The following is a 26,999-nucleotide window of genomic DNA, read 5'->3' as shown; positions in this document are numbered from 1 at the left end:
GCATTCTCTCCCTCTTCCTCCCCAGCCCGCACCGTCTCACCTGGCCCCGGTTCCCGCGGCGCTGCGTGCTCCCTGCTCAGGTCTCCGCGCCAAGCCCGGCGAGGCCAGGGCAGCACTTGGTCCCAGAGGGCGGGGCTGGGCGCGGGGACCGCCCACTTGCTCCCTCCGCCCCGCCCCGCGGGAGCACCTGCGCCCTCCAAGGCTGCGCCCCGCAGGCTCCCGCCAGACCAGTGGGCTCTACTGGCCCGCGCTTCTGGTGGCGAAAGGACGCATAGGAGCTGCGTGCCCAGCTCTGTCCTGCCTGCACAGTCCCCCCGCACACCCGAACCCCACGAAATGGCTTTTCTTCTCCACCAACCATCTATTCTCTCCCAATGTCCCTCTTTGTTCAGCCTGCTCTCCCTCCTTCCTTCCTTCTGTTCCTCATCTCACCATTTTCCCATCTCTCCCTCCAGACGTCTACCCAGTTTACTAACCTTTTTGCCCATCCATTCATCTGTGTCTGTCTTTCCATCTGTCTTTGCACCTGTCCAAGCTTCCACCCATTCACAAATCCAACTTGTCTTTAGTCCACCTTCCCTCTACCAATCTTCCATTCATCCACTCATCCTTCCGTCCAACCCTCCGTCTACCCATCCGTCCACCTATCCAGTCAACCTTCCATCCACCCAATTCATTCCACATCTTTTTCTTTCCTCCCATACATCTACACTTCCTTTCTTGCATTCTTCCACCCATCACTGTGTTCATCCATTCACCAATTCTGTTGTTTCACTTTAAAACAATTTTTGGTTTTAGTTGTAGATGGGCACGGTACTTTTGTTTATTTTCGTGTGGTGCTAAGGATGGAACTCAGTACCCTATGCGTGCTAGGCAAGCGCTCTGTACTGAGCTACATCCCCAGCTGCTCCCCCATTATTTCACTTTTAATGGTTATTTCCTTAGTGCTGCCCTTTCCCCTGCATGGGGGACCCAGATGGTTCCATCATCCCGGGAAAATTCATATTTCAGTGGTAGCCGCAGAGGGGCAGGAATGTACTGAGTTCACAGCTACAGCGTCTGAGAGCTGTGGTCACTTTGGTCTGAAAAATGTGATTGAAAAATCTCCACCATATGAACCTGCTTCGTGGGAAGAGAAAAGCAAAACCTCAGCTCACTCAATCTACCTGCCAGATGGTAAGGTGTCTGTTAGTCTTGATAACTCTGTTTTAGTACAATTTTAGGAAGCAAACTCAGCAAGGAGCTGAGTGTGTGTTGGGTACAGGCCACGGGGTATTTAAATCTTGACTTTGCCATTGTTTTTGTGTCTTTGGACAGCTATGAAGCTTAATTTCCTTGTCCACAAACTGGAGATGGCATGTGTTTTATAGATGTGACCTTGTGAGCCTGTGGCTTACGTGGTAGAGAACATGCAAAATTCCCAGCACCAGTGCCTGACCAGTTGATGGTCTACCAATGGCAACTGTTATCCTCTCTGAGACTGGGAAGCAAACCCAGTTCCTCTGCTTATCCACTTCCCATGCCTGTTTCTGGTGCATCTTTCCAAGTATAAAGACCAGCCTCTTCCTCTCTCACCAGAAGGACCAGAGAATTCATCTTCCCTGGTGACGGCTGCCGGTGTTGCCTTGCAAAGGGAAGCATTGCTAACATCACAGCTGTCGTGGGTTGAATTGTGTCCCCTGCAAAATTCATATGCTCAAATCCCAACCCTAGCACCTCAGAATGTGGAAATAGAGTCGCTGCAGATGTAATTAAGGTCGTGTAGGGAGGTGTAGGTGTAGGGAGGCTCCTGTTCAATATGATTGGTGTCCTAATAAGAGGGAAAATTGGGCATGGACATGCACACGGGGGAGCCTCCTGTGAAGCCTGGAGCTCAGTGGCCATGAGCCAGAACCATTAGAAGTGAGAAGCTGCCTTCAGGGTGGGGATGTGGCTCTGCTATTACCTTGATCTTGAACTGGAGGCAATACATTTCTGTTGTTTCAGCCATTCTGTTTGTGGTCCTCTGTTAGGACAGTTCTAGCAAACTAACGCAGCCACTGTCAACCTGCATTTGTAAAGATGCCCCTGAATGGCATCTAAGACTGACCAGACTGAGATTCACTGCAGCAGGGGCTGTGGTCACCACTGTCTTGCTGGGCACAGCACAGAGCCTAGCCAAAGCAGGAGCTTGTCAAGACTTGGTAAACTGAGTGTTTTTAAATAACTTGACACATTTTTATGCACGTGCACCCATATATCACCTCCCAAAGGCTCCATTTCTAAACACCAGGGTGGGTTAAGTTTGTACTCTCTTAATACCTCACAATGGGGATCAAATTTCAACACACAAACCCCTACGGGACACACTCAGGCCATATCCAAACCATGAGTATCCCAGTCATATCCCAATGTCATTACTACCCAGATCAAGATACAGAACATTTCCAGCTCCCCAGATGTTCCTTCTGTGGCCCCCGCAGGGTAAGCACTCATCTTGACTTGTATCCCCAACCATTGGTTTTGCCTCTTCTCTAACTTCCTGAAAATGGAATGATACACTAGACTCTTTTTACATCTGGTTTCTTCTTCCTGGCGTTGAGACTAGTGTTTCCTGCTAAACACAGCTATACCATGCTCTTTCTGTTGATACACATGCACACAAATATGCCACAGTTTATTTGCTAATTCTACCACTGATGGACATTTGGGTCACTTCTAATTTGAGGATTTTTAAAAATATTTATTTAGTTGTAGATGAACACAGTATCTTTATTTACTTTTCTGTGGTGCTGAGGATTGAACCCAGTGCCTCACACGTCCAAGGCAAGCACTTTACACCTGAGCTACAGCCTAGGCCCCCAATTTGGGGATCTTATACAAAGGCTACTATCAACATTCTTGCATATGTCTTTTGTTAAACGTATGTCTTAATTTCTCGGAGCAGAATTTTTGGGTCATAGAGTAAGCATGTGTTTTACTTTAGTAGAAATTGCCAAATAGTTTTCTAAAGGGGTTGAACCAATTTACACTGCCCCACCCCCACCCCAGTAATACACGGGTATCCCACTTCCTCCACATCTCGATGTTGTCTTCTTTGGGGTTTCAGCCATTCTGTTAGGTGTGTAATGGCATCTCACTGTGGTTTTAATTTGCATTGCCATGACAGGTAAGATTAACGAGAGCCTCTGCATATACCTATGGTTCATTGGTGCTTGCTTGAGTCTTTTGTCCATTTTTAAATATTAGGCCATTTATCTTTTTCTTATTGATTTGAGTTTCTTTATATGTTCTGGATAGGAGTCTTTTCATAAAGTCTTATCTCACCAAAAATTTTACATACACACTCACACCAATGATCACTTCAAATAGCTAATGTCAGGCTGGGGGTGTAGCTCAGCGGTGGAGCACTTGCCTAGCATGTGCAAGACCCTGGGTGAGATCCCAGTAACTGTCAACAAATAAACAAACAAACAAACAACAATAGACAGAAGAAAAGTTAGTTGTTTTGGCCCTTTTAATGAAATAGAAGCAAGTTTTTAATTTTAGAAAATGACCCCAGATGACAATAATACATGAGACAGTTATTTCATATGTGTAGAGTGGGGCTGGGCTCAGAATACGCAGCCTGATTTTCTCAAGCTTGAGCAGAGCATTGGATCTGGCCTGGGTTCCACAACAGCCTTCAGGTCAGTTTGGTTGAGTGGGATGACATCGCCGAGGCTCACTGTTTCTTCTTCCCCCCAAATGGACTAACAGTGAATCTGCATCAGCCTGTGACCAGAGGTTGGGGAAGCACCAGAGACGCTGGGAGAAGCAGGCCCATCTGGCTGGTTTCCAGCACTGGACTCCCACACTCAGCTGGATACTCACTGTTTACCATGCCTCTGCCATGTAGCAGGCTTGGGGACCCACAGATGGTTAGCACACCAGCCTCATCCTGAGGGAGCCTCAGTCGAGGAGAAGAGTTAGATAATGGAGCAAAGAACCTCAACATGAAGTGCTAAGTGCAGCAAGAGGCAGCATTGGCCAGGATGCTACCAGAGGGTGGCTGGGAGCTTCCAACTCTGCCTGGAGGTTCCCAGCTCTAGATGGGTCCCAGGGATACCTCCACAGTGGAGCTGATGTCATCTGACCTGTGCCTTGATGGATGAGCAGGCAGAGGGTGGCGAGAAGGTCATCTCAGGCAGGGGGCTCGATGCAGGGCTTCCCAGGGAGCGACAGCCTTATAGCTGGAGTGTAGGGTGTGTTAGGGGACAGGGCAGGAGAGTGAGGGTAGCCCTAGGGGTGGCCCCATGTACAAAGAACCGAGCCTTCCCTTCCCCAGCTTCCAGGGGGTCCTGGTGCCTGGAATTGTGGGTCCAGGACTTTCCATGCACAGGAATCTGTTTCTGCTCCTTGCCCATAAGGACAACTGTCTACAGAGCGGGCTGCCTGGCCTCTAGTGGGCAATCTGTCCCCTTCCCTTACCTGAGACTCCTTCTCTAACAAAGAGTGATCTCCGGTTCCATATTGCTTTTCTTCTGGAATTGGGATCTGCATGGGCAGGAGATGAAGGAAAATGGTTTCCCTCCTGCCCAGATTTCTGGGCCTGGTGGGGAAAAGCCAGGCAGGAGGTCTTACAGTAAGGGTGCCATGACCAGAGTTGGGTCATATCTTATTGGGGTCCAGCCCACCCAGGCCCTGGGGCTGATCTGAAGGGCATACCTGAGGGCCTGAGCTTGCTTGAGAAAACCTCTGGCCTTGGTGACTTCCTGAGCCAGTTTCCTTAAGTCATCGCCTTCAAACGGTGGCAAGGTAGGATCCTTGGAAAGGAGAAATGAGTGTGAAGTTTGATCCACTGAAATGACTAGATGGGACCTGAAGACACAAAATCTCAGCAGACGTTTAGAGCAAATGAAATGCAGCCTCCGCCCCGGGCAGGAAATCCTGTGGGCCTCAGCTTGTATGTCTCCCAGGACAGGAAGCTCACCATCTACCAGGACAGTTATTCTGCACACGGGACACCTTGAAATAAGATGTCTGAGAGGTGGGGGGTAGGGGGGTGGTAAGCCAAGGAGGTCTCTGAACCTCAGTGAGGTGCTTTTCTGGACCCAGGGGACAGAATGGGTATATAGTGTTTGTCTCACTGCTGATCATCCAGTAAAATTTCTTTGGCTCTCTCCCCATTTCTCCTGGTAAAACAGAGCTTCACAGCCATGCTTTAAAAAATGGTAGTAACTGAAATTCCAGAGAGCCTAGCCCTAAAACACACTGTCTCACAATTAACAAGGTCTAAGAGAGACACAAAGCTGTCCCCTTGCCTGGCAGTAGTGGCAGAGGACTCTCACTCTGAGCAGAAATTATTCACTGAGAACTTGCTCGATCCTGTCAGTCATTTTCCTATGTGACATAGACCCCTGGGTGAATATTCATTACTTTTACCAACTTGTCCTGTCCTGGGTATTATTTGTCATATCTGCCCCTAGGAGAATCACCTGAACGAAGGACTCATGTGAGGTCACCCAAACTTTGGAAATTATGTAGTGTTCTGGGAAAGTAACCTTTAATCTCTAAAAAGAGATTTTAACTTCTGATTGGTGGTTTTACTTAATTTCCATCCCCTCTCCCTCACCCTCTGCTGAAAGGTTATCAGCAACAACACCACGTTCCTTAAAAGATTTAGATAAGTTTGCCACTTTTCTATCAAATTGGAAGAGGACTACTGGAACTCAACTCAGTAATTTGTCACTTAGTAGATAATCTATGACTTCACTAGATCTCTTGCTGAACAGCTGTCTGTGTTTCAATGAACTGTGCACCAGAAGACAGAGCCACAGGAATTAAACACAGAGGCTGAGAGCAAGGTGTCTTGGGCTCCAACTTCACCCCTTCCTCCGACTTCCTCTGAAGAGCTGACTGAGCCTGTCGGTTCATATAGGTGGGTGTAACAGTAGTTTGGGGCTCATCTAAGTGGGTATTAATATTAAGTAATTAATATAATTAATAGAGATAAGCTATAGAAAGCAATATACCTACACATAGTAAGTGCTCAGCAAACGTAAACTGACTTATTCCTAATAACTCCCCCCACAGCCTGCTTCTCTCCCAGCCTTGAGGGGTGTCTGCTTAAAAGGCAAACTGCAGGGAAACACAACCCCTTCAAGTCAACCTTTTGCCTTGCAAGGGAAGCAGAGATCTGAGAAGGAAACTTTGTGGGCCCACGGACATCTTACTGGGCTGTTGAAACAGACCTTGCACTTGGCATTTTACCTTTTCATTTACGAAGCCTCTGGTGAGCAGGCCGCGGATCCCACAGAGGGTGTCCTCACCAACGGGGCAGTGATAGCGTCCCCCAGTGAGGGCAGCCAGCTTCCTCAGGAACCCCACCGCTGCTCTAGGGAAGGAAGAGAGGCCTGGGGGCTGGCAGAGGTTGGGGAGGCCTGCTGAGGCCCCCGGAGAGCGCAAGTCTGTGTGTGGCTTAGGGGGAAGCCGCCTGGCAGCAGGCCTGGACTGTGCCTCTGGGACCACCGTGAGCCTCACCAAGTACAGTTTCCCAACCAGTGGCCACTTGTCACCACTGAGCCTGGCCTCCCTCAAAGCCCACGGCCAGCATGCTCTTTACTGGACATCTCTCCAGTGTGTGGCAGGCCATAGATCCCATGGCTTAGGCACAGAGGGGAGATCTAAGGGAGCCCCCAGAGAAGGTGAGGAGTTCAGAACTCCTCCCTCCAACATGAAGCCCCGGGAGAGCAGCCAGCTCAGCCCAGGCCTCGCTGCCCACCTGTCTGTGCAGTTCAAGGAAATGGTGTGCACCTTCACGTCTCTCTCCTTCTGGAGTCTGTAGACAGCATTCAGAACAAAATTGCAGCTTGTGTCTGGCTTCCCGTCGGTAAGGAGGTACAATCCTTGCACATCTTGAAAACTGAATGCTTTCTGACAGACCACAGAAAGGCTGTCACCAGAAAAGACAAAAAACACTTGCCTGACAGTGGCCTCTGCTGCTCCCAAGGAAAATGTGTCTGATGGATGCCCATGACATGTCCATTAAAACCGAGACCCTCCCCCTGCCTTCAGCCTCAGACAGACCCAGGAAGCTGCTGAGGTTTAGGAGGAAGGGCACAGCCCATTTCCTAGCTGGTTGACCTCAAGCATGTCACTTAACCTCTCTGAACCTCTGTGTCTTCATCTCAAAGCCAGAACAAGATCTCCTTCTGTCTGAGTTGTTGGGAAGATAAAATAGAGTGCCGCTTTGTAAACCCCAAAGCAAAGCACAATATCAGTGTAGTGGGTGATGGAGTTTCTGTTTTGCCACAGGGTCAGGGTCCAGGGTGGCACTTGCCATCAATGCTTGCAAGACCGAGGTACTCCCGTGAGCTTGCAGGTGGGTCACCCACTGCATAGCCTTGTGACATGCAGCATCTGTGGTCTCCACCAGAGTGTCCTGCCATGGCTGTAGGCCCTCTGCAAAACTGAGCAGGTTGAAACTGAGGAGGAGAAAAGAAGAGATGGAGACCAGAGAGAGGAGAGAGAGATGCGTGAGCACAGGCCAGTCCATGCGGAGTTCCAGGGGAGTCACCTCCAATGCGAGGTGTTCACTGAAGACCCCTACAAATGGGCTGTGGGCCCCCTGAGAATGATCGTCCATAGACTGAAGATTCTAGATGAAGATAGGAATTGTTTTAAATCCCAGCTCAGTCACCCAAGGGTTGCAATCTTGGGCAAACTACTTAAACTCTCTGAGTCCTAGTTTCCTTTTCTTACAATGACCTTTGTGTAAGGTCATTGTGAGAACTGACAAAATCATGAACTTAAAGTACCTGGCCCACACACACACAAAAAAAGTGATTGATGAATGTTTACTCTTATTAATAGTAAGGCATGAATGAGTTCCAGCCTAGGACCAGAGTCTCTTGCTGTCCCTTCAAGGTCAACTCTTCTGGGCAGAGAGAACAAACAATTCCTCACACTTAAAAATAGAGTTCAAGGTCTGGGAGGGTAGCTCAGTGGTAGAGTGCTTGCCTAGCAAGAACGAGGCCCTGGGTTCAATCCCTAAAACCACAAAGGAAAAAAAAAATCAAGTTCAGCTGAAAATCATAGTTCAAGGCCACATGATGGTGATTTTGACTATGCTTGCCACTGTCCTGGGCCTGAGATGAGATCCTAAAAGTTGCTTTCTTTCTGCAGCAGAACAGAATAGTACTCTTTCCTGTCTGGTAAGCTACTTAGAAAGACCTTCCAGAACCTCCAGGACTGTTGGAACTGAGGAGGGTGTGTGGGTAGGCAGGGAGGCCCTAGGAACCCCCCTTTCACCTTCCAGAGCCCTTGCCACCCACAGTCCTGCTTCCCACCTGACACAGTGCTTCCGCAGCTGCTCCCAAATCAGGAGAATCAGCTCTGTCTTCATCTGCTGCAGGTAGGGGCCCATGGACCCCGACGTGTCCAACAGGACACACACTTTGCTCTCCAAGATGGTGCCAAACAGCCGGCGGCTTCCTGCCCAGAGATGAGTGGGGCTCAGGCAGGGAAGGACTGAGGGGGGTTGTCTCACCTCCTGGGTGGTTTTCCTCACTCTATCAATCAAGTGAAAGTCCTGCAAAACCATTGCCTGCCTGATAAGTGGTCTCAAGTCCCTCCATTGGGAGATGAACTTGTGGGGTTATTGGCTGGGTCAGAGCCATCTGTTCAAGCACAGAGCCAGTCCGTGATCTGGGCTTTGGAAGATCAAGATTTCAGCTCTGGCTTTGCCTGTGATAACTCATCAAAATGATCATAATGTCCCAGAGCTTATTCCACATCCCTAAAATTATGAGATTGGGTAAAATAGTGTCACAGTATTGTCTGGGGCTGGAAAAGATGCTGGAGACCACGTGGCCATTCAACTGGTCAATAGAAAAAAAACCCAGCACAGTGCAAAGTTGACAAGAGAGGGACCATGTCCTCGTGGAGCTTACAGTCAGTGAAGGAAGACAGATGTTGAGCAATTACAACTCTGTTGTGACAGAGGACTGTCAGGGGAGCATGTCATAGAAAGAACTGAAATCAGGTGGAGTAGGGTAGGGAGCAGAGAATGTGCAGCAGTTGACCGTGGAGGGTGTGGACCCTGACAGGTAGAGAGAGAAGGCTGTGGAAGGCCCAGGGATAGAGAGACGGGCAGGGCATGCGCAAGCATCTGAGGAGCAGAAAGCCAAAACCAGGAGCAAAGCAAGGTGGGATGGAGACACCTCTGGGGAGGGGGACGAGAGAGAGAGCAGAGAGGTTGTCCATGGGTTTGGGTTCAGCCCAATGGGAACCAAGGCCCAGGATCACCCAGCCCGCTGCAGCTGAGCCGGTTTCATCTCCTCTTGTCTACACTTCGACCTCTAACCCTAGCCCTTGCATCTCCACAAGGCTAAATGGAGGGGACACAAGGGGACCCAACAAGCAGACAAGGTGCCCAGCATTCTCAAACATGCCTCTGGGACCTCACTGGAGCCGCAGGAGAAACTGACAAACTGCTACAAAATAGACCAGCTGTTCTCCAGGAAAAGGTGGACAGGGCGGCTGGACCTGGTGCCCTGGAGCCTCCGGGACTCATCTGGATGTTCTCTGGCAATGCTCATGTCAGAGGGAGAAGAGGGGAGAAGGGGGTGCCTTGAGGACATCGAGTCAGTTGGTCAACCCATGAGGGACCTCCCCCCACAAATGGCCGGCTGATCCCCTTAGGAACCAGAGAGTGGAAGCAGCTCAAGCTACCAAGCCATTCTGTCTTTACCCCATGGGTCTATCTAACCCTGGCTCCTTATCCATCTCCACTACCATTACCCTTCGCCAGCTACCTTAATTTCTACCTGGGCTACAGCTAGGTCGTCCTCATTCTTTTCTATTCCCTCAAGAATTCTGTAAACTGAGGGTAGTGGCGCGTGCCTGTAATCCCAGAGGCTTGGGAGACTGAGACCGGAGGATCACAAGTTCAAAGCTAGCCTCAGACCTGTCTCAAAATAAAAAATAAAAAGGGCTACAGATGTGGCTCCGTGGTTGAGGGCCCCTGGGTTCAATCCTTGGTACCACCCCCAACAAAAAAAAATTAATTTTACAGCAACCAGAGGGAATATTGCAAATGCTGATCACTTTTCCTTCATTTAAAATCTTTTAATGGCTTCCCATTGCTCTTAATAATTGACACACACTGTGCCATAGCTGGGTCTCTGTTGGATGGCATCCCCTGGATCTCACCCAGCCATGCTGACTTCTTTCCTTCAGTCTCTGTACTGAGCATCTTCTCTCCTGCCCAGTACCTTTGTGTTTTCCTTTCTTGCCCACTTAACCTGTGAGATCTCAGCTATATACCCCCTCCTTGGGGAAGCCTCCTTTGACCTTCCTATGCAGGCCAAATTCCCTTCTCTTCTTACACCTGTCACAGTTGTGACTTGTTTGTGGTTCTTTGATGAACATCTGTCTCCTCCTACAGGCTATATAAGTTCAGGAATCACTTTGGGATTTGCCTTCTACCCACTCCCCAGCACCTAGCAGGAGAAAAACTTATTGGTTGAATGAATGAATGAAGCACCCACTGCCTGGTAGGTACTGCAGTGTGAGTGTTCAGGTGTGCACCTGTGCATGAAGCAGGGGATGTGTGCTATAGAAGAAGTCGCTGACTCTGGTCTGCACATGCACCCCAATGGTCACTGTGAGGTGGGAATGGGAGAGGCCCACTCCCTCTGCTCCACCCCAGCCTTTGCCCTGAAGTGATAACTGGACCCTGTGCTCCCCCCAGCTATTCCCTCACACTCTCATCACCCTCTAATAAAACAGTGTGTTCCATTGTGATCAACAATTCCCAAACATCTGTCAAGCATACAGTTTTGTTTGTTTAAAATCTTGTTTCCTTTTGTTAAACTGCTAGGATCATGATTCTGTAGAGGAGTGGGAGTGTTGGGGGAGAATTTTCCGGCAAATGCAGTAACTGTAAAGTCACTGCCACATTGCTGCCGAGGGACTGTCTAGAGGAGGTTCTGCTGCAGGGGATTGGACCTAATGAATTTATATGGGGTCCCACGTGGACCACACAGGCTGCCTGTAGGATCTCTACATAAGTCTCAGTTCTTCTATTATTTCTTCTAGGTCCCTCCAGGCCCTAAAGCCTAAATCCCCTCCTGTCTGGTTCTAGCTGCCTACTTAGCCTCCTGCCCTTGATGCTTGGTGTGGTTTCTTTCTTCCCAGCTGGCCCTCCTCTGGGACGTGAGCCTGGCTCTTTGGCTTTGGTGTTCTGGGGCTCTATGGCCTGTCCTCTGCCCTGATGCCATCTAGCACTTTGTCTGATCTCTGAGCCCAGAACTCATGTCGTACCTGAATGACCCTCCTGGCTTAATCCCTTGACCTGACAGTTGGTGAGGGCCTTGGAAGGACAGATCCTGCGGTCCCTGGAGTGAACCTTCCACCTCCCTTCATGCCCCTCCACCCCCCAGGAAGGGGCCAGGCTCACCGGACAGCAGCCACTGCAGCCTCTGGACGTAGCACCTCATCACCTTCTCTAAGCATGAGATGTATGCTTCCATCTCTCTGTGCGTCCACTGAATGTGCTTCACCACTCCCTGGATTAAGGTAAACAGATCAGATACCCACCCCACCAGCTACCCTCATCACCCCCTAAAACAGTGTGTTCCGTTGTGATCAACAATTCCCAAAACATCTGTCAAGCATACAGTTTTGTTTGTCTAAAATCTTGTTTCCTTCTGTTAAACTACTGGATTTCTGGTTCTACAGAGGAGTGGGGGGATTAAGATAATGGTTTCATGCAGTTATTATAATAATAGTGGGGTGAGAAGTCCATCAACTTCAAACTGAAGGATGACCTTGAAGAGAGAGGGAGCGGTACTCTGGGACAACCCTGAATTTTTCCAGTGGATAATTTCAAATTTTGAGGCTATTTTTAGTTCCCTCGAAAATGTGGTAGAAAAGGGCTGGGAGGGAAATGATTAGATTTTCATTTTGTACTAAATTTATTTGTTCCACTGTCAAAGCAATGGGAAAACTCTTCCCCCAAAGAGAAAACAGAGATGAGAACCCCTTGCCTCTTGTCATAAGCCCTGTGTGCTGCCACCTAGCAGAGCCAGCAACAGCAGGGGGGTACCACATTGGTTTGGTGAGTACTCCAGCCACAGCCTTATGCTCTTGTCTTTTTTTGTTTTGTTTTTGGTACCGGGGATTGAACTAAGGGGCACTCGACTGCTGAGTCATATCCCCAGGCCTATTTTTTATTTTATTTAGAGACAGGTTCTCACTGAGTTGCTTAGTGCCTCGCTTTTGCTGAGGCTGGCTTTGAACTCGTGATCCTCCTGCCTCAGCCTCCCCAGCAGCTGGGATTACAAGGCATGTGCCACAGCACCTGGGATTCTTGTTTTTAATTCTCTCTCTCTATCCTAGAGTGTCATCTCAGACCTGCTGGAGGCTTGACTTTTCTTCCAACAGGACTCTGTATCTCCTATCGGTTGAGGGCAGTGCCTCTTTGTGGGGAGGGGCTCTTAGAAGCAGGAATAGAAGCCAGGTGCCCTGATCTACCATTTGCACCTGAGAAGAGGCAAGGAGTTGTGGGAGGAAAGCCAACAACCAAAAAAACTCGGCCTTACATTGATCTCTATGCTGGGGAGGACACTGCAGTGTTTGGCCGATGTTGATCTCTGCATGAACTTCTGTTGGGTACAGTGGGGACCCATGTACCTGGAGAGCTCCATCTTCAGTTTTCTCAGTCCATAATTTGCTATCCACTTTAGAATAAAGGAAAGAACTATTGTCTAGGCAATTCGGGATAACTGAGTGATTGTCCAACTCATCTGTTAAAACCTCATGTTTGAAATCTGTTTCATATTGGAAAAGTGGGGTTCCCAGGTCCTCATGGATTATCCTTCATATGCAAACTCTTTCCCCATTTCTAGGGGAAAGAGATGCATAAAAAAATGGGGAACAAGAAACTAAATTTATTGAGCACCTAATTCATCTTTCATCTAGTAGACATGGTTGCTTCCCCAACATCCATATTCAACACTCCATCACAAAATTTGAATGGAAAGCTCTAATTGGCCTAAAGTTCAGACTCTAAACCAATCAGAATAATCTCTGTTTTCTTGTCACAATGAGAGGTGCCAGAATGGGCAGGTTCAAAGCAATCAGAGCATGGCATCCAGGATCAGCCCAATCAGAACAAAGCTCCAACTTTTGTTGAATGGTTGTGGGAAGAAAGCTGTTCTATCTCCTGGATATGAACAGGAAGGGGGATTTCTGTTGCTTGCATCCAAAAGGATCCTACTCTAATAAGTACTTTGATTCACATGAAATACACTTTAGTCAATCCTCACATCAATCTTATTAGACAGATGCAATTGTGTTCATTTGCAAACATAGCCATTGAATGCATTGTATGACTTCCCCCAAGGTCACCTAACTAGGAAGCAACAGATCCAGATTTTTAAATTAGCTATATTTAGCCTATATCCCATTTGCCACAGTAAGGAGTCATTCTTAGTTTGCCATCTTTTCTAAGTTTGCCCACTCTCCTGGAAGGAATGGTTGCTGGAAGAAATTGTCTAGAGGGCATGTCCTGGTCTAGACAACGTCATACCTCTTGGCTCGAGCAAACTGTATCCTTTCTGGGCAACTCAATAGATGAGTTGATGGTTTTCATAGCCCTTCTTTGAGGATACTTCTTGTACATCGAGCCTAGGAGAAACAGAGCAAGTCACCTTGTGTACCTCTCTTCCCTCCTGCCCCTGCCTGTCCCTCTCTCATGTCAATTTCTCTGCCTGTCAGGTTGGTTATAAGTTTCCTTACTGCGATCTGCTGGAGAGATGGGAGGGGGGCTATTCAGTGGACTGGGGTAATGCTGCTCAGGACCTCCCTTCTCCTGGTCACAATGGATTACTACTCAGATGGGCACCATTTCACAGAAGTCCATCAGGCTGGCCTAGGGGAATCTTCTCCATCTCTTTCCCAATCAGCTTCAGAGCTAAGACAGTTGCCCCCTCAAACCCAAGAATCCGGGGAGAGCTCATCTTCAGTAATGACATATCTCATTCTCTGGGCAGTGCCAGGACTTGGCATATCTATTTCCTTGGGCAACAGACAGACCTGCTCCTGAGGCACCACAGAGCTAGCAGGTCCTAGGTAGCTGGAAGGGTCTCCTTCCCATGGGGCCTCCTGTGCCCTAACAGTTCCCATGGGGCCAGGGGGCTGTTCCAACACTTGTGTGGCCTCCGACTTACCCACGTTGTTCCTTGTCTCTGTATAGAATAGTGAGAGAGTGGGCTCTGATGCCCTGGACTTGGGCTTCCTCCTCCAGTCTGTCTCTTTTTTCATGGGCTGAGCTACGGTGAGAGGGCATTGGCTCGTTGGTTGGGGCAGCCTCGTGGGTTGCTGTGATAAAGCTATACAGCGTGGTTTGGAGGCGTCTCACCTTCATCTATACCCTACACTTGGAAATGGGGCTCTGGGATGGCTCTGAGGTACCTCTTGTCCCCCCGCTAGGTCTCCTGTCTTCCCCTGGATTGATAATAGTTAAAGCCGGGGTCACTGAGTCCTGATATTCCCCAGGAATGGTGCCTAATGCTTTGTGGACCTGTGTCATTTCATCGTCACAGTCCCCCAGGGTACAGATGAGCTAAACAGGACACAGAGCTAGTAAGAAGTAGAGGAAAGATCCCAGCCTGGTCTCACTGACTCTAGAACCCTGCCCTAAGCTGCTCTGGTATACCTCTGACCTTGGAATTAAGACACTGTTTTAGGTTAATGAGCTGAGGGCTTTCATAAAAATAGTGATTAGCTGGCACAGTGTGAGCCCCTCTGTCAGTAAAATGAGTTGATAAAGAGACTACAGCATAGGACTGACTCTTACAGGCTTTGCATGGGGCCATCTTGGCAGATGGCGGGCACATGCTCGAGACTCACTAATCATTTAGTCACTATCCACCCCCAGCCTGCCCACGGCCATGCCTCACCTGGGGAGATGCCCACTCTGCCACTGTGTGGATGCCATTTCAGCTCTTTTAAGGGGGAGATCTTCTCTCTATCCAGGTTATCTTTCATGTTCTAGAAAACAGGCCATCTTTCCCGTCACAGGCCTGTTCTCTGTGGCAGGCAGTATCCCAGTCACCCCAATCTCAATCTGTCAATCAGGAACTTTTGTAGGGAGGGGCATAAGGGAGTAGATCCTCAGATATGTTTGGCTTATCTTCTGCAGCAGATTTAGAGGGGACTATGGGTTTTGGGGTCAAAAGGTGTGTGAATGTGTGTGGCATGAGAGAAGGCCAGAGAGCATGCTAGTAGGTCAACTATGGGGGGGTTTGCCAGAACTTTCTTCACCAGTTTCCTGACCCTCTTTCTATTAGACTGGGATTTGCGGGCTTTGAGCATGATAAATAACTATGCAGGTCCCTTCTTGCCCTCTGTGGCAAAAGTTCAACAAGTCACCCAGGGCTCTGAGCCAGCGAAGACCTCGGGGTAAGCTGCTATGCAGAGGGCACAGATGCTGGCATTGTGGGCAGTGCCCAGCCAGGGATCGAGAGGGCCCGTTAAAGACCATGGCATGGCCCAGCCTCCTTGCACCTGATCGGCTCATGTACCGCTGAAGGGCCAAGAGGAAGACCCTGGGATTCTGGGGTCACCTCCAGAATTTGGGAAGGTAGAAGAGACAGAGGGTGACAGGTCTGGGATGGCTCCCCAAACCTGGTGGAGTCCTTCGAGTGAGGCAGCACCTGTGTGCCCAGAATCCCCTGGAAATGCAGCTGTCTGGCTGGAAATGAGCTCTATACTGTCCAGGATGGATTTCCTCATGCTGAAAATGTGCTGTTCCCGAGTCTGTCAGAGAGCAGCCGATGAGCCCCCGAGAGTCACTGCCCCTTGGCTCACAGCACTGTTACATGGGGTGGGGGCAGGGTCTTCCTGCTAGAGGCCCCGTGACTGCTGGGGGTGCATTGTTCACAAGACACACTTGACAGGCTGTGAATGGGCTAGGGCCTTGGTGGGCACAGGCCCACCCTCAGCTCCTATCAGTCCTCTGGTAAGCCTTGGCTGTGGCAGGAAGATCCCCTGGAGACCTAACTCCCTTGCCCCTGAGAAACCCTCCCAGGATAAGCCATCAGATGTAAGGGTGGGTACCAGTTCCATAGCTAGGAAGCAGGGCCATGCAGAGCCAAAGGTGGCCCCAGAGCTGAGAAGCAGGACAGGGTGGGAGGCACCCATGGGACACCCACCCCTGAAGCCCTTACCCCCACCTGTGCTGGCCCCAGACATCTTAAGATCTAGGAAAGACCAGGAGACAAACTGTAAACAAAATCCTTTGCATATTATAAGGGCAGGGAGTCAAACCATTCTGGCCACCGAGGGGGCGGCTGCGGGCTCGGGAGTACTGAATTGCTTGGGTTGGCTTCTCTGCTTGAGCATCTTTGGCTTTTCTTTGGGGAGGGCTGCACTCTCCAGTTCTTTACCCGAATGGCTCTTCAGAGAGGCCACCAGTAAGGCACACTGCAATGGGAATCAGGTGGGTTAGCAGCACCCTGGCCACTGTGGACAGAGAGGCACAAACATACCCAGCAGGAGAGTCCCTGGAAACCCGCCCCCCCCCCCCCACCATGCCTCTTTCTGTCACTGAATGCTCTCTCGGGCTGAGGGTGCCGTGGATCAGTGTATTGACAATAATTAGTACCCCGTATGGAAGGACTGGGATGCACAAGACCCTGGGCAAGTTAATACCTGGGGAAATCTCAATCCCTCATGCCAACTATGCCAATAGAGTGGGTGCTAACTTACCCCCATTTTATAGATGAGGAAAGCAAAGTTCTGTGAGCTTAAGGTTCTTATTTTTAGTACCAGGTTTTGAGCCCAGGGGCGCTTAACCACTGAGCCACATCCCCAGCCCTTTTAAAAGTATGAAAATTTGAAACAGGTTCTCATTAAGTTGCTGAGGGCCTCCCTAAGTTCCTGTGGCTGGCTTTGAACTCAGGATCCTTCTGCCTCAGCTTCCAAAGATGCTGGGATTACAGACGTGCACCACTGCATCTGTGAGCTTAAGGTTCTTATCTAAGGCCACACTGCTAGTAAGCAGAGGAGCTTCAACTCAAACCCAGGTTGGTCTGGGTCCTAAGCCAGGCTGCTTCCATGGTAAGACACTTGGGCATCAACAGGGTGGTCACTCTGTGCCCAGGACTGACTCCAGATGCTGGCAGAGCTGCTGTGTAATGCTTATTCCCTTTGCTTACAAATGCCTCACCTGCCAGACAGTTTCTCTAGTAGTGACTGCCATCAAAGCACTAAGGACACTATTCAGATATAAATAAACATGCCAAGGAAGGGTGGATTAAACCTCACTGTCCACTGGAGCCTGTGAATGAGTTTATTAGGTGTGGGAATGGGACTGCTGTGTACCCTGGGAGAAGGGGTTTACAGAGTGCCAGAGGGGACCCTCTCAGGGGAGACGACTAAAGCACAGCTCGGGAGCCACAGATCCAGGGCCATAGAGGAAAAGGACAGGGAGACTTGGCCCTGCCCTCCAGGAGTTAGTCTAGAAGGAACAAATAGCACTAATCAAAATGCGAGTCAGGATGAGTCTCCTTACACTCTTCCCTGGCCTTGACTGTGACCCATATAAGCTCTCTGTCCATCCCCATGGCTGGAATAACCCCAAATCTCTATCTCCAGCCCATTGGTTTGGCTACCTCCCTGTAGGATACCCCACTTGTTATCTCACCAGCCTCACAAACTCATCTTTGTCTGAGGCCACCTTCCATGGGCTCCTCCTGTTTTCTCCCTCTCAGTCATGGCACCACCATGTTCTCCAGTGAGGAATTTGGGAGTTCCTCTGGATTTCTTCTTCCTCACCCTGCCCATTCCATCAGTTACGAGTGTGGCCGATGGTCCCTTAAATGTTCTCTGTTTCCTGATTCCTATTCTCATTGCTCCTGATGTGATCTGGCCTCTTCTGACCCCTCTTAATCTCACTGTATAGTGCTCCCCTCTGTGAGGAGGTCACACTATTCAATATGAATGCTGAGTAGAATAGAATAATCCACGGAAGATCTGGGAGGAGGACAAGGGACAGAGAAAGCAAAGTAAAAGCCCTGAGCTTAGAGATGGCTTCATGTGTTCAAGAAACTCAAAGAGGGCCAGAATGTACAGTATTCGTCCTGAAAACCAATGAATTATAGGACACCCCCCAACCCCCGTTCCCTCTGAAACCTTTGGTGTTAGTGGACCAGGACACTAATAAGGTCTGTTAAAGTCTCATCCCCTGGTACCTGTGAATGTGAACTTACTCAGAAATAGGGTAATTAAGATGTAGACTAAGATGAAGTCATATTGGAATAGGGTGGGCCCTTAATCTGGCTGGTGTCCCTATAAGAGAAGAGATAGGGACACACGGAGGGAAGACAGTCATGTGAAGATGGTGGCAGATTGGAGTTGTGCTTTCACGCCAAGAAATGCCAGGGTAGCCAGTGACAAGGACTCCCTCCTTGACCAAACTTTAGCCAAGCTCCTTTGAACCATCTTCTGTACAAGGTCTCACCTTGTAGAATTCTGCTGAGTTGGTTTGGCGTGAACTGCTCCACCCTTGACATCCAGTCTAGCTCTTTATCTCCCATGGTTGATATCTCAGCCCATGGCAGGCCCTTAGCAAGAATCCCCTGCCCCTGGTGTCTAATTAAGCTCCTCATGGTACCTTTCCAACTACTGACTCTGTTCTTTGCTTATAAATTCCCAGCCATCTTTGCTGTGCTCTAGAGTGGACCTCATTTCCTCTCCATCTTGCCCTTTGTGATAAGCATTCAACACTTTTTTTCTTTTTTGTAACCACTGGTCCCCATTAAAACTTGGAAGAAGTTTGGAAGGATTCCACCCAGAGCCTTCCCAGGGAGCATCACCTTCTGAAGACTTTAGTTTCCGGAAGACAGGGTGCTACCAATGGGGAAGGACAGCTGTCTCTGTTTTCAGATGCCTCATTTGTGGTGTTTCATTTCAGCAGCCCCAGGAAGTGACGACAGAAGCCAGTTCAGGCCTTTGGCCCCAGCCCCAGGCTTACCTTTTGGGAGTAGTTGAAGGCCTTGTGTATCTCAGCAGTGATGGCACTGATGTCGTCACTCTCATACACACCTGGAAACAAGCACATTGTGAGCGCACTCACACACACACTCCATGGACCATCACCAACTGTCCTGTAGGTCACCTTCTGGAAACATACCATGCTTTGAAAAAGGTTAATGTAAGAGAACTTTAGGGTGCCTTCTAGATCTGAGATTTTAAAATATTTTCAAGAGTTTTGTATTTACAAAAAAAAACTTTAAAAATTTTGTAGTCATATATACATAACATACAATTTGCCATTTAAAGATTTGGTGGGGTTTTTTGTTTTGTTTTGTTTTGAACCCAGCCAGGGCCTTGGGCATGCAATTCACTCATTCTAGGACTGAGCTACACTTTCGGCCTTAAGTGTCCAATGTGGTGTGGTGAAGTACATCCACGGTGCTGTGCACCTATTGCTACTACTCATTTCCAGAACAGTAGTTTTACATTTTTTTTCATGCTGGCGATTGAACCCTGGGCCTCAGGCATGCTCAGCATGCGCTCTACCACTGAGCTACACTCCCAGCCCCTCTGTTTTGTATTTTTAAACTATGATTTTCACGTGCCACTTTTCTGGAATATATCTATGGCATGCATCTATGGCTCCGACAGCCGTCTAGAAAGAGGCAGGCAGGAAGACCAGGCAGCCCTCACGCACCTGTGTCTCCAAACCAGTGGAAGCGACCACCCGCAGCCTGGGTGAGCTCCTTGTAGGCTGCCGCTGTGTCCCCGCGGCTGGCGTAGCAGGCAGGGGGTGTGGTGTCCATCCTTGGCTCACCCACGTAGAAGAGACACACGTTCAGCTGGAGGTCGCAGCCTCCGCAGGCCTCGGCCATGTAGGCGCTGAGAATGGACTGTGGGGACGAGAGAAGGCAGGAGGGACCCACAGCTGAGGGCCTGGAAGCTCCTGGTGGCCTGGCCCCTCGGCTCAGCCCAGTGAGCTTTCTCAAGGGCCCATGGCCCGGCTGGTCTAGTGATGAGCCCAGGTCACAATTTCCACCAAGTGTGGTCTGTTACCAGCAGCATGGACATGGGAGGGGGGGCACTTGTCAGAAATGCAGATTCTCAGGGACTGCTGAGCCCGGAGCTGCATTTTAACACCATCCCCAGGTGCTTTTCTGTGCCCTAAAGTTTGAGAAGCCTTTAGAAAATCAAGCTGGGACTGGGGCTGCAGCTTGGGCAGAGCGCTTGCCGAGCGTGGCCTGAGGCCCTGGGGTCAACCCCAGTCCTGCAACAAATGCAGAAATATAACGCAAGCCCAGGACAGGGCTACCCACCACATCCTGATCCGGGATGCCCCCTGTGAAGAGGTAGATGCCCTGCGATTGCTGTTTGTCTTTGTCCTTGAAGTCCACCTCCACGGCCTTCCGCAGGGCGCTGAGGACGTTCCTGCTGCCTTGGCACTTCAGGGCCAGGGCCCACCTGCAGAGGCAGGGAGGTGATGCCAAGGGAGGGCACCTGGGAGGCCCCCAGGTGGGGGACAGCAGACAGAAAGTGGCTTTCTGACTTCTGCCCAGGGTTGGTGGAGGGCAGGGACTCAAGAGAGCTACCCGCTGGTTGGGGGACGGGGAGAAGAAGGAACCGGCCTCAGACCAGGCAGCTTGACCCTCCCTGCCACCTACCACCAGGCGCTTTGCAAATTGGTGTGGCTCGGGGGAACCATCTCAGGCCTCCAACTCTCGATTGTGCTCCCAAACCTTTGAAGGAAGGAAAGAAGGCTTGTTCAGAGGCAGAGCGGATGTCCATCCTGTGGTCCAGCTTTTTTGGGCCCCACAGGCTTCTATGGGGACAAAATTCAGACCATTCCCCAAACATTAGGGTACTGCTGGCCAGAGCCAGCCAAGAGACAGCCTTGCTGGTCATGACCCGTCCCAGGGAATTCCAGGTACAGTAGAGCTGGGACTCTCGGCGAAGACGTGGCCTTGGCTGGCTTCCACCCTAACCCACTGACTGTACCACCCATTTCCCTTCCTCCAAGGAGCAAGTCATTGCTCCCTTTTTAAACTCTCCTGGAGTGGGCTTCCCTTCCTGATCTGTTCTGTCACTCTTTTTCTACAAATTATACATCATCTCATTTTCCCCATAAAATAGAATTCAAGATCCTTAAGAAATCTAGCTGAGTTCAATGGCACACTCCTGTAATCCCAGAGACTCAAGAGGCTGAGGCAGGAGGATTGCAAATTCAAGGCCAGCCTCAGCCACAGGGAGACCCTGTCTCAATCAATCAATCAATAAATGGGGCTGGGGATATAGCTCAATGATAGAGCATCCCTGAGCTCAATCCCCAGTACCAAAATAATTCAATTAAATTTTAAGAAAGAGAATTTAGCCCTTTTATTGAAGAAAAGGTGCCCCCTCTCTGGTTCAAGATTAGTTTTTCCACCTAGGCTCTTGATCCTGTCTACAGGATTCAATCTCTCCATACTTAAAAATGCCCCTCTTCCCCTAGTAGTGACTCTATGAGGGATCTCTTTCTCTTTCCTTTTTGACCTTAAGGACAAAGTCTCTGGAAATACTGCACCACCACCTCCTCAGCTGCTATCCCCTCCTCCACCCACAGCGCTCAAGCTTTCTGGAAAGTTCTCTGGCAAATGGTAACGATGACCTTCCTTCCTCTTGTGGAAATATCTCTAGTATTGTTGAATAGTAAATCCTCCATGAGAGCTGGATAAGAAAATCTAATAATATAACAAAAATGAATATTTATCCAATTTTATCCTGCCCTCTCAGAGGTCTAACATTTTGCTCTATATTCTTTCATTAAAAAATAGATAAGTAGAGCTGGGGTTGTGGCTCAGTGGTAGAGCGCTCACCTAGCACATGCGAGGCCTTGGGTTCGATCCTCAGCACCACATAAAAATAAATAGATAAAATAAAGGTATTGTGTCCAACTACAACTAAAAAATAAATATTTCAAAAAATAGATGAGTAGCACTGAGATCATATGTTAAAAGAATAGAAAGACACCAAATAAATCATCTAATGTTACATTTCAAGCTCCTAGAAAAAGAACAAATCAACATCCAAATCAGTAGAGAACAAGAAATAATTAAAATCAGAGCTGAAATCAATGAAATTGAGATTTAAAAAAATTTTAAAAATCAACAGAAAGTTGGTTCTTTGATGAAATAAAGAAAACTGATAAACCCTTAGCCAAGGTAACCAAAAAAGAGGAAAAACTCAAATGATTAAAATTCGTGATGAAAAAATGGAATGTCATCACAGATAATACTGAAAGACAGAATAATCGTATTTTGAAAAGTTATACTCAAAACTAAAAAATCTTGAAGACATCAACAAAGTCCTAGAGATGTATGACCTACCAAACTGAAATAGGAGGACATAGAAAATTTTAAATATATGAATTTCAAGTAATGACCATCAAAAGCCTATCAATAAAGAAAAGCCCAGGGCCAGATGGATTCTTAGCCAAGTTCTATGAGACCTTAAAAGAAGAACTAACACCAATCTTCCTCAAATTATTCCTGAAATAGAAAAGGAGGGAACCCTTCTAAACTCGTTCTATGAAGCTAGTATCACTCTGATACTAAAACCAGACAAATACACATCAAGGAAAGAAAACCTCAGGCCAATATCCCTGATGAACATAGATGTAAAAATTCTTAATAAAATACTAGCAAATCACATATATATATATATATAAAACATTAAAAGGATAGTGTGCCATGATCAAGTGGGTTTCATCCCAGGGATGCAAAGTTGGTTCAACTATATGGAAATCAATAAACATAATTCACCACAAAAAATAGGCTTAAAGACAAGATTATTAATGGATGCAGAAAAAGCATTTGACAAAAAAACAGCTCCCATTCATGTTTTAAACACTAGAAAAACATGCTTCAGGGGCTGGGGATGTGGCTCAAGCGGTAGCGCGCTCGCCTGGCATGTGTGCGGCCCGGGTTCGATCCTCAGCACCACATACAAAACAAAGATGTTGTATCTGCCGATAACTAAAAAATAAATATTAATAAAAAAAAAGGAACATGCTTCAACGTTGTTAAATCTATCTATGCTAAACCCAAGGTCAACATCATTCTAAATGGAAAAAAACTGAAAGTATTCCCTCTAAAAACAAACAAGACAGGGATGCCCTCTTTCACCACTTCTATTCAACATAGTCTCTGAAGTTCTAGCCAGAGCAATTAGACATATGAAAGAAATTAAAGGGATATGAATAAGAAAAGAAGAACCCAAACTGTCTCTGTCTGCCAATGACATGATCCTCTATTTAGAAGACCCAAAAACCTCTACCACAAAACTTTTAGAACTCATAAATAAATTCAGCATGGTAGTAGGATACAAAATTAATACCCGTAAATCAATTGCAATCCTACACACCAATGATGAATCAGCCGAAAGAGAGATTAGGAAAACAATCCCATTCACAATAGCCTCAACAACAACAACTTGGGAATAAATCTAACAAAAGAAGTGAAAGACCTCTACAATGAAAACTACGGAACACTAAGGAAAGAAATTGAGGAAGACCTCAGAAGATAGAAAGATCTCCCATGTTCATGGATAGGCAGAAATAATTATCAAAATGGCCACACTACCAAAAGTGCTATACAGACTTAATGCAATTTTTATTAAAATTCCAATGATGTTCTTTATAGAAAAACAGTCATGAAATTCATTTGGAAAAATCAAAGGCCCAGAGTAGCCAAAGCAATCTTTTGCAAGAAAAGTAAACCAGGAAGAATAACAATACCAGATCTTAAATTATACCTCAGAGTTACAGTAACAAAAACTGTATGGTATTGGCACCAAAATAGACTTGAAAACAAATAGAGCAGAATAGAAGACACAAAGACAAGCCCACATAAATATAGTTATCCTACGCTAGATAAAGTGCCATAGACGTACATTGGAGAAAAGACAGCCTTTCAACAAATGGTGCTAGGAAAACTGGAAATCCATATGTAGCAGAATGAAATTGAACCCCTATCTCTCTCACCCTGCACAAAACTCAACTCAAAGTGGATCAAGGATCTAGGCATTAGCCCAGAAAATCCTGCACCTACTGGAAGAAAATGTAGGCCCAACATTCCAATATATCAGCTTAGGACCAGCTTCCTCAACAAGACTCCTAAAGCACAAGAAGTAAAATCAAGAATCAATAAATAGGATGGTATCAAACTAAAAAGCTTCTTCATAGCAAAAGAAACAGTGAAGAATGTGAAGAGAGAACCTACAGAATGGGAGAAAATATTTGTCACCTATGCCTCAGATAGAGTGTTAATTTCCAGGTTATATGAAAAACTCAAAAAGCTTAACAAAACAACAACAAAAACAATAATAATAATAATAATAATAACCCAATCCATAAATGGACAAAGGAACTAAACAGCTCTAAAAAGAAGAAGAAATATGGACGGTCAACATATATATGAAAAGATGTTCAATATCTGTCGCAATTAGAGAAATGCAAATGAGATTCCATCTCGATCCAACCAGCATGGCAATTATCAAGAATACAAGCAACAATAAATGTCGGTGAGAATGTAAGGAAAAAGGTACACTCATACATTGTTGGTTGGAATGTAAATTGGTGTAACCACTCTGGAAAGCAGTATGGAAATTCTTCAAAAAACTGGGCATGGAACCACCATTTGGTCCGGTTATCCCGCTCCTTGATATATATCCAAAGGATTTAAAATCAGCACGCTACAGTGATGCAGCCACATCAATGTCTGTAGCAGCACAATTCACAATAGCTAAGCTATGGAACCAACCTAGCTGCCTACTAACAGATAAATGAATAAAGAAATTCTGATATATATATATATACACACACACACACACACACACACACACACACACATACACCCAATGGAATATCACTCAGCCATAAAGAAGAATGACTTTATGATATTTGCCAGTAAATGGATGGATCTAGAAACTATCATGCTAAGTAAAAATAAGCCAATCCCCCAAAACAAAAGGGTGAATGTTTTCTCTGATATGTGGAAGCTAACCCACAATAAGGGGACATGAAGAATAGAAGTTTAGAGGATTAGACTAAGAGAAATGAAGGGAAGGAAGGGAGGGGGAATGGGAATAGGAAAGACAATGGAAAATTCTGAAGTAAATTCCCTATGTATATATATATATATATATTAATATACCTCAGTGATCCCACCATCATGTGTATCTACAAGACTGGTGCCCTAATTAGAATAAGATATATTACATTCTTGCGTAGTTATATCAAAATGGCTCTACTGTCATATATAACTAAACAGAATCAATAAAAACGTAAGCTGAGGCTGGGGCTATAGCTCAGTGGCAAAAGCATTTGTGAGGCACTGGGTTCCATCCTTAGTGCCACAGAAAAATAAACATTCAAATAGTGAGTGAATTATTCCACATACACTATTTGTAAGCTGCTTGTTTTCATTCATTTGGGCTTACAGAGGGCATTGTTCTATACACAGTCACGTTATTCTTCCTCATTCTTTTGAACAGTTGCATAGTACTCCACCCCTGGGATTATTTTACCAGTTTCCTTTAGACAGTTTTACAGTTTGCTTCCAGGTTTATCCACTGTCACTCTGCATGCAACATCCCTGTGTGGCTACATTTGCACACTCATCTGAGTATTTCCTGAGGATGATTCATAAGGCTTAATGGACGGGACACTTTAAAAACTTTGATACAGAGGGTTCTGCTAAATTATGCTCCCACCATCAGTTTCCAGAGCAACTTCTCCTCCTACTATTACCAGCACTGGGTGTTACCAAGCTTTTAAATGTTTACAGTCTGAACTGCAAAAAACAAATATATGTCTATATCTCCTTTTTCATATTAGTGAGTTCCTTGGCCAAATGCAATGACTCCTTTTACTCTTCCCTTTTTTTTTCCACTTCAGCAGCATCTGACTCTTTCTTTACAGCACCCTCCTCTCTTTGGCTTGCCTAACCTTTCTCTCCTGGATTTCCCTCTACTGCTCTGGCTTTAGCCATTTCCTTCCTCTGCCCACCCTCCAGCGCTGTCTGTGGCTGTCTCAATCCCCCCAGGTGCAAGTCAGGCACGAGCGTTTTTTCCTGCCAGGTAACTGGAATGCTGCTGGCTGAGAAATCATCCTTCCTGGCTGGAACTCCTCCCAGGACATCTCCCGTTTAGGAACTCCAAACTCTTGAGAGACTCAGACTGCATATTTAAAACCATCTTCCTCTTTAAAGATCTGCTCTATCTGGGACGTCCATCTTCTCTTCTTCCTTCCCTCATCCCCTAGGGCCCCACACAGTGACTCTGTTCTGAGGCTTCTGAGTCCCCAGCACTTTTCCTCTCCCCTCAGGTCTCTCTTCCATTCCCTCTGCCTCGCCTGGGCCATTCAACACAAGGGCAGAGCATGGTAGGAGTCAATCTGGTCTCTCCCTGTAGTTTTACCCCTCTTCTTTTTTGGTACCAGGGATTGAACCCAGGGGTGTTTAACCGCCGAGACACATCCTCAGCCCCCCCCCCCCCGCTTTTTTTTTATTTTGAGACAGGGTCTAGCTAAGTTGCTTAGGGCCTCCCTAAGTTGAGGCTGCCTCTGAACTTAACAATCCTCCTGCCTCAGCCTCCCAAGCCTCTGCAATTTCAGGTGTGCACCCCCATGCCCAGCTAAAATAATATATTTAAATAAATATATATCTAATATATTTAAAATTAAAAAAAATTTTTAGTTGTAGATGGACAGATAGAATGCCTTTACTTGTTTATATTTATGGGTGCTAAAGAATCGAACCCAGTGCCCCACACATGCTAGGCAAGCACTCTGCCACTGAGGTACAGCCCCAGCCCATATTTAAATATTTTTTATTTTAGAAGCTATGTATGTAACATATACAATCTATAATTTTTAAAACTATATAATGTATAATTTTAAAACTATATGTGCTATATACAGTTTTTATTTTTTAAAATTTTAATATTTATTTTTTAGTTTT

At 47.1% G+C, this 26,999-nt stretch overlaps 1 protein-coding gene across 1 annotated transcript in view; it reads right to left on the bottom strand.

The window, feature by feature from the left end:
- Positions 1-3,497: 3,497 nt before the first annotated feature.
- Vwa3a (von Willebrand factor A domain containing 3A) overlaps positions 3,498-26,999 on the bottom strand; it is a 55,648-nt gene continuing 32,146 nt past the window's right edge. Inside the window, exons 17-33 of the mRNA XM_071605363.1 lie at positions 20,667-20,741; positions 20,322-20,466; positions 19,703-19,898; positions 19,004-19,074; positions 16,297-16,452; positions 14,928-15,018; positions 14,196-14,297; positions 13,556-13,653; positions 12,567-12,704; positions 11,423-11,531; positions 8,310-8,454; positions 7,301-7,445; positions 6,743-6,894; positions 6,232-6,355; positions 4,687-4,784; positions 4,450-4,515; positions 3,498-4,211 (exon numbers count right to left, since the gene is read on the bottom strand). Coding sequence (XP_071461464.1) covers positions 4,464-4,515; positions 4,687-4,784; positions 6,232-6,355; positions 6,743-6,894; positions 7,301-7,445; positions 8,310-8,454; positions 11,423-11,531; positions 12,567-12,704; positions 13,556-13,653; positions 14,196-14,297; positions 14,928-15,018; positions 16,297-16,452; positions 19,004-19,074; positions 19,703-19,898; positions 20,322-20,466; positions 20,667-20,741 — 1,897 coding nt within the window. The 3' untranslated portion in view covers positions 3,498-4,211; positions 4,450-4,463. The remainder of the gene's footprint in view (positions 4,212-4,449; positions 4,516-4,686; positions 4,785-6,231; positions 6,356-6,742; positions 6,895-7,300; positions 7,446-8,309; positions 8,455-11,422; positions 11,532-12,566; positions 12,705-13,555; positions 13,654-14,195; positions 14,298-14,927; positions 15,019-16,296; positions 16,453-19,003; positions 19,075-19,702; positions 19,899-20,321; positions 20,467-20,666; positions 20,742-26,999) is intronic.

Source organism: Marmota flaviventris, chromosome 19, assembly GCF_047511675.1.
Source record: "Marmota flaviventris isolate mMarFla1 chromosome 19, mMarFla1.hap1, whole genome shotgun sequence".
NCBI lineage: Eukaryota > Metazoa > Chordata > Mammalia > Rodentia > Sciuridae > Marmota > Marmota flaviventris.
Note: the sequence above shows the minus strand (reverse complement) of the source record. Positions and strands in the feature narration are given on the sequence as shown.